This window comes from Medicago truncatula, chromosome 4, assembly GCF_003473485.1.
Source record: "Medicago truncatula cultivar Jemalong A17 chromosome 4, MtrunA17r5.0-ANR, whole genome shotgun sequence".
In the NCBI taxonomy this organism is placed as follows: domain Eukaryota; kingdom Viridiplantae; phylum Streptophyta; class Magnoliopsida; order Fabales; family Fabaceae; genus Medicago; species Medicago truncatula.
In genome coordinates, this window is record NC_053045.1 from 12951854 (window position 1) to 12959809 (window position 7956).

The 7956-nt window shown below is 33.0% G+C and overlaps 1 protein-coding gene across 1 annotated transcript; it reads left to right on the forward strand.

Moving 5' to 3' along the window:
- Nucleotides 1-6742: 6742 nt before the first annotated feature.
- LOC11432913 (ethylene-responsive transcription factor ERF038) lies at nucleotides 6743-7658 on the forward strand. The gene has a single exon (XM_003605607.4). It carries the CDS (start codon nucleotides 6852-6854, stop codon nucleotides 7518-7520), a length of 669 nt encoding a protein of 222 aa, XP_003605655.2. The 5' UTR covers nucleotides 6743-6851; the 3' UTR covers nucleotides 7521-7658.
- The last annotated feature ends 298 nt before the right edge of the window (nucleotides 7659-7956 follow it).

Sequence of the window (7956 nt, forward strand, 5' to 3'; positions counted from 1 at the left end):
TTACTTTCGTCATTTTAATTACAATTGCACACAAAACCAATTTTGACTAAGGCAACCCCCAATTTAATTACATCTTAATGTTAATGTTCTTGTTAAGTAGAGATTAAAACAGTCCCTGAGGAAACAAATTATTTTATTACTCGATTCAAATTAGTACACTTGCTAATTTTTTATCACTTAGTAAAAAGACTTAAGGCGCAGCTTACTTGGGGCTTAAGCCACGAGAAAACAAGCCCACAGAGGGCTATAAATACACCTCTTGAGAGCATTCTAAAAACATCTCATAAACAGTCTAAACCTAAGATTCTATTATTGTACTCACTGCAAGTACAGTTGGCGCTGTCTGTGGGAATCGAACCCATGAACTTTGTACAAGGCTCTAACTTGGTGAATTCTACTATCAAGCGAGCCTAAAACGTCAACCTTGTACAAGGCTCTGACTTGGCGAATTCTACAATCAAGCAAGCCTAAAACGTCAATCTTGTACAAGGCTTTGACTTGGCGAATTCTACAATCAAACATCAAACAAGCCTAAAACGTCAACCTTGTACAAGGCTCTAACTTGGCGAATTCTACAATCAAGCGAGCCTAAAACGTCAACCTTGTACAAAGCTCTAACTGGGCGAATTCTACAATCAAACGAGATGGCTCATACAAACAAATAAACTTTCAAGACCATATATAGTAAAACGAAAAGACCAGAATTAGAAAAATTCAAAAAGCCGACATTCATATCGAGATACTAAGGTAAAATTGATAAGGTTACAAGTAAAATACTAGGGTGTCATTCAAGGCTTCTAGAAACATCAAGAATACTCTGAAAGTATCCTATACGATCGACCTTACAGATTCATCACTTCGCCTTGTCCCAAGACGCGTGCTTGGGGGCAGTGGACCGTCAATATATTCCTAAGGGCTCAAATACCCTCTATAAAGGCTTAGGCGCCCTCTGAAAAAGCTCCTGAGACCTAGGCGCGCCCTTCTAGAGGCGCCGCCTCAACTAGCTTCTAGAAGCATCTAGAGCTTAGTAAAAAAACTTAAAACCCAACTTGCTTGGGGCTTAAGTCACAAGAAAACAAGTCCACGGGGGCTATAAATACACCTCTTGAGAGCATTCTCAAGACATCTCATAAACAATATAGACCCTAGATTTTATTATTGTACTCAGTGCAAGTGCAATATTATCTAGAAAACAATAAATTTTATTAAAAATAACAAGTTTGTTAAAAAGATTGTAATATAGAAAAATAAAAAAATAAAAATTGTATTGTATATGTAAATAATCCAAAAACGGGAATAAAAAAGAAAGGAGAGGGTTTTATTTATTTATTTATTTTTGAATGGAGGGAGTAATCTTTGCAATTCTACATATTATTTAGCAAACAAACCTCTAAAAAAATATCTGTCAAAAAAAAAAACCTCTAAAAAATATATTTAGTAAACAAAATATACAAACAGCTGTATTTTTACTTTTTATTGGATTCGAATTTGCCAATTTGCAATGCAAATAAGAGAAATCAGAAAACTCGTTGCAAAAGCGTGCGACCTTGTCATTTGTCATGCTTATGATCATGTGACCGTGACTCTCACGACCCAAGGGTAAAAAATTAGCTGGTTTTTCTCTTTGATTTGGGAATATTCTTTTTAATGATAAATATTAGGTCAAATGCATTTAAAGGTCCTTTAAGTTTTTCGTTTTTCCCAAAGTCGTCCTTTAAGTTTCAAAAGTCACAAACAAGTCCTTTAAGTTTCAAAAGTCTCAAACAAGTCCTTTTAGTTTTTGAATCGTTTCAAACAAGTCCTTTTAAAGGATGATTTAGATGAAGGCAACAAAGAGCATTATCCACCATTTGTCATGCCTAAAAAGATGATTAATTTTAAGTGGGTGTTAGGAGCCAGATTTGGTACCAAAAATGAGTTCAAGGAAGCAATTACCAACTATGCTATCTACAATAGGACTTGTTTGAAATGATTCAAAAACTAAAAGGACTTGTTTGGGACTTTTGAAGCTTAAAGGACGACTTTGGGAAAAATGAAAAACTTAAAGGACCTTTAGATGCATTTCACCTAAATATTAATATGCTAGTTGTCATGTTAGTATTTCTTTTACTTTGTTATGAGTTGAACTCCGACCTTTTAACCTCTTAACTCATTTGATCCTTTAACTAAGTCAAGTGAGCTATTCATTCCTCCGTTTTGGAAACATTTTAGTATCTTACTTTGTCTTAAAAATAATCGTACTAGAGGAAAATGTCAAGTGATAGAGTTGTTGTGTTTCTTTATAAAAAGAGAAATGATATTTGTACAATCATTTGGACTCTCTCTCATACTTTCATTGTATTCTTAAAAGAAGTTGTGGATAGACCTCTCTCTAGAAAAAAAAAACAGCTCTGCCTTCTCTCCACATCTCTCAAAACCCTAACAGCTACACCCCATCCATACCAAGTCCAAACTTTTCCTTCATCATGTAGCATTAACGCCCCCCCCCCCCCCTAATAGAGTTGTTGTGTTTCTTTATAAAAAGAGAAATGATATTTGTACAATCATTTGGACTCTCTCTCTCATACTTTCATTATATTCTTAAAAGAAGTTGTGGATAGACCTCTCTCTAGAAAAAAAAAAAAAACAGCTCTGCCTTCTCTCTACATCTCTCAAAACCCTAACAGCTACACCCCATCCATACCAAGTCCAAACTTTTCCTTCATCATGTAGCATTAACGCCCCCCCCCCCCCCCCCCCCCCCTAATAGAGTTGTTGTGTTTCTTTATAAAAAGAGAAATGATATTTGTACAATCATTTGGACTCTCTCTCTCATACTTTCATTATATTCTTAAAAGAAGTTGTGGATAGACCTCTCTCTAGAAAAAGAAAAAAAAAACAGCTCTGCCTTCTCTCCACATCTCTCAAAACCCTAACAGCTACACCCCATCCATACCAAGTCCAAACTTTTCCTTCATCATGTAGCATTAACGCCCCCCCCCCCCCCCCCCCCCCCCCCCCCCCAATAACATATATGAGTAGATGACATTGGATTAGAGTGGAATGTCAATTCAGTTGGGACATCCTTTAATTGTGTCATTTTGCTCTTGATTTAGCAACAAAAAAAAAAAATCATTGTATTCTTACTTTCTCTCTCCCTTTCTCTCTATATTATGTTTATTCCAAAAAGAAAAAAAAATTGTCTCGAAAGTTGGTACAAATACCATTACTCTTATATGATAAAGATGTTACATATTTTTTGTTGTGTGCAAGTGTGAGTTATAGGTCCCACATCAAATAGAAAAGTGAAGGTTCAATACTTTATAAGCGAAAGAACTCGCCTCAAGGTTTTGGATAAAAGTGTGGTGTTTCTCTCACTTGTGTGGTTGCTCGTGCGAAGATGTGGGGTGGTCCCTCAGGCTCCTCTCGTGAGCCAACAATGGTATCAGAGATGAGTTTCAACGAAGGTTCGACCAACTCCTCGTGTTGAATTGAAAGTCTTCCTGATAGAGTGTTCAGGCGGCAAGTTTCATTGTGAAGGAAGGCGGTACAAGTGCAAGTGTGTGCGGAAGAAAGAACTTCCACTTGAAAGATTAAGGTTGATCACTTTATAAGTGATAGGACCAATAACCTTGTTTTAGGTAAATGTGCGGTGTCTTCCCCGACATCGTGACCCGAATATTTTCTAGATAAAACTAAAAATGTCACATTTTGATAGTTAAAATAGTAGAAATACAATTTACCATCTGGATAAGAGTGTGTTCGGATATCATCAAGTTTGGGTTTATGTGAGAAAGAAAAGAAATCGAGTTACAAATTGATTGAGTTTTTGGTGCTCCTAATTTGTTTTTTTTAATATTGAAAGCATTTAAAAAAATTTATTTCATAATCTATATATATTGAATGGTTAATTTTCCTGTTGTATTGTATTAAATAATCTATGAATTCATAGAATAACAGTACCAAGTTAACTAGGATATTGAGTAAAATATTTATCAATATTTATTCAAAACCTAACTAATTTAACACTATCTTGATGAAAGGTACAAATATGGAAGTTTGCTCTTAAAAATGATTGTTAAGAAATTGCTAAGAACGGACTAAAAAGTTACTTGACAAAATTAACAGTAATTGTATTGTGTTAGTTAGTGTAACCTAACTTACTTGGCTTGATAAAGTGATAAACTTCCAACTAATTGACAAAACGGAGGATGGAATTTATGAGGAGACAAATCCTATTAAGCCTAGCTGATAAGCACATGTACTGTTAAAAGTTTGCATGGAACTAGAATCTACCTAAGTTAAGTGAACAATTAGGACACTTCTTTTGATTATAATCATTATTTACTAACATGCATGTTTACATGACAAGATTATCTGATCGTTGTTATTGGAATAGATCTTCAATTATATATTATTTATTTTTCAGGTACAAAATAAAAAAACTCCAATAGATTTTGATTAGTATCTTAAAATTATAATATAATGTTGTCTTATCATATTCATGAACAAAAATCTAGAGAAAACAAAAATCATTTCACAAGCATATTCTATTCATAAATTAGATTACGTGTTTAGAAGCCCTTAAAAAAATGATTGTTGCTTAAAAACTAAAATACACAGTCACCATTACCGAAAAGCCCAATTTTCATGGTTTTTGTACATTAATGAAACCACGTATTAGAGTTAAGGGCTTAAAATACTCCAATAGATTTTTGCTTAAAAACTTATTTTTATGGTTTTTGTACATTAATGCAATTAATATAATATGTTTAACGGAAATATTGTATTTTATCGACAATAAATTAATCTAAGTGGTAAGAGATTTGAGTTATTAAACACGGGATTATAAGTTTCCATGAGCTTAGCTCAATTGATAAAAACAATGGGTAATATATGCAAAGTTCGGGGTTCGACGCCGGACACCACCAAAAAAGAACAAGAGATTATAAGTTTAATCTCTAGCTCTTACATATGGAGAAAAATTGTTTGGGACACATAATCCACTTTGTATGTCCCATAAATTTTCTGACGAAGATAGATTATTGTTAAATGGTGGTAGAAACTTCGTATTAATAAAAAAAAAAAATGTAGTTTTCCTAAATCTATTTTATCAATTATTTTTTTAAAAAAATTCTAATTAATTACTTTGGTTAGAAAGGAGATTAGAATAAAAGGCATAGTAAAAAAATAGTTAATAGATAATTAGTATTTTAAAATGGTATGAATAAATAATGATACAAATTTGTTTTTCTAAAATGACTTATAACATGGATGGATTTGTTAAAGATTTAAAGGATGTCCTATAAAATGAGGCAAATTTCTCAAACGAGTCGTATTAGAATGCAATGTTTTTTTTTTTACACAAACAAAACGATATTCATTTATTCAAATTGAGAGTATATTAGATACAATAACATGTATGTTCAACATCGCTACAAACGTAAATGGTGAATCTGCGAACAAACTCACAACACCCAAGTAATAACATACAACAGTAAAATACCTACAAATAATATGATAAATTCTAAGTCGCCAAAATTCTCATGCTTCCGAATCTGTAACGTCGACGCTCAAATCTTTGATTGAATCTGTAACTGACTGAAGTTGATATTTCAATATGAACTAAACGAACACCGCAACAAGACGCAAAATCAAAAGCTGCACAAAACGATGAACAACACAACGCCACACTCAGACGACGAAATCACAAAAAACACAAAATAGAAAACTTGCTATGTGTGAAAACCACATATGTAAATTGAAAGAAAGGGGAAAAAGATGCAGATGGGTGATTCTATGTCAAAAATGACTTAATACCACCATTCCTCAATGAATGAAGAAGAAGAAAAACTTAAAAAGAAAATGTAATTTCTCTCACTAAAATAACTAGGACCGGCTTTTATAGAATAAAATGAAAATTAAAATCACATCTCAAATATACCACTACCTTTAAATGGTTTCTAGCAAAACACCTTTAAAAAAGAATTCTACAAATCTACCGTCCTTCTATCTCACATATAAGTTATTTAAGAAAAGTAGTTAACATTATAAAAATTATGATTTACTTTCTAAAATTAGGAGTCATTAATTTCATTAATAAAGTTTGAAAAAAAAAATCTTCGTTTACAAATCTACAATCCTTCTGATCTTATTATCTCTTTTATCATACACTATTTCAGATAATCTATTTATAAAGTTTTTAATATGGATGAAATAGCATATGATAAAAGATATAACAATAATCAAAAAAAGGAAAAAGATTATGTCAATAAAAACAAGAATTGCAAAAAGATAGTAGTAAATAATTAACTATGTATATGTTTGGAATAACGGTGCAAAGTTAAAAAAAACCATGTTTAACCAAAAGCTGGAATTTCCAGCTTCATAAAGTCACGGTAAAAGTGACATTGGAAAACGTACACCGTAAAAAATACGTGATACCAAACATAACTTATATCTCCTAAAAAATGATATATAAACAAAAGAAATTGATTACATTATAAAATGAAATAACTTTTCCTCAAAAAACTTCATATCATGGAATAAAAGAAATATGAAAAGAACTTAACAATTAATTTACCTTAAACTAAATTCTTTTTAAGACAAAAAAAATGACATCAGTTATTATAGATCCGGATGACTATGATATGTGCTTATTCAACATCATTTTCAAAGTAGAATCCAGTGGGATCCACCAAAATTTCCAGCTAGATCCAGTGCTACACAAACAGTTCACACTCTTTCACAAACCATATACACTCCATCTTAGTGTCTACATAAACCCCCACACACAACCTCAATATTCAACACCATTAAACCACAACACTCACAAAAATCTCATCACTCAATTTTCCTTTTTCTCATTTCTCATGTCCATCACAAAGGAATCTGAATCTCAATCTCAAGCAGAAGCTCGACCCGGCTCGATAACAAAACGAAGCTCGAGAAAAGGTGACTCCGTATTTCACGGAGTCAGGAAACGTAGCTGGGGACGCTACGTTTCTGAGATAAGGCTGCCAGGTCAGAAGACTCGAATATGGCTTGGATCATTCGAGTCAGCTGAAATGGCAGCCCGTGCTTATGACTCAGCAGCTTTTTTCTTGAAAGGAAATTCAGCTAGCCTTAATTTTCCTGAAGAAGTTGAGTTTCTACCACGTCCTCTTTCTTCTTCTAGGAGAGATATTCAATCTGCTGCTTCTAAAGCAGCTCATCAACGAAGCCACCACCATCAACAACAAGAAGAACAATTACGTGGAGTTACACCTTCTTCTTCTTCTTCAACAAGAATGAATGAAAATAATATTATCAATAATAGTGATGATAATATTATTAGTGGAAATAATAATGTTAATGATTTTTCCATTGAGATGATGGAATGGTGGAAAGAAGAAGAGTGTGTTTCGACGACGTCGTTTTGGGATGTGGAAGATGCTCCTCTAATGAGCCCAACAAGGGTGGGGTCCATTTTTGGAGATATGATGACATGGAACGAAGTGTTCAATTTCAATGATGATAATTCTTTAGTATATGTACCGTAGTTTCTTTCTTTTTATTTTATATTTTGTCGATGTTACTACAACTCTTGCAAGTTGCAAATTAGCAATTAGTTGTAAGAAAATGTATATAAAAAACTCTTGATAGTGAATACATCACTTTAGTAAACAATAATGTGAACACATCGCTGTCGTTTTCTTTTTCTTTTGCATCCTGTGATTCAGTTTTGTAGTCAAAATTTACTTGTTTCAAATCTCATGAAATTTAGTTTTGTAAGCGGAAATTTAGTTGGGGAAATGCACATCGTCCCACCTACCTATAGGGTATCAACAACTATAGTCACAGACAAGACAATGTGACTCAATTCACTGATTGAAAATTTCGCGAATACATAAAGAATCTGAAGATCAAACAACACTTCACTTATGTCGAGCCTCCCCAAACAAACGAGCAAGTTGAATCATCTAATCGAGTCATCTA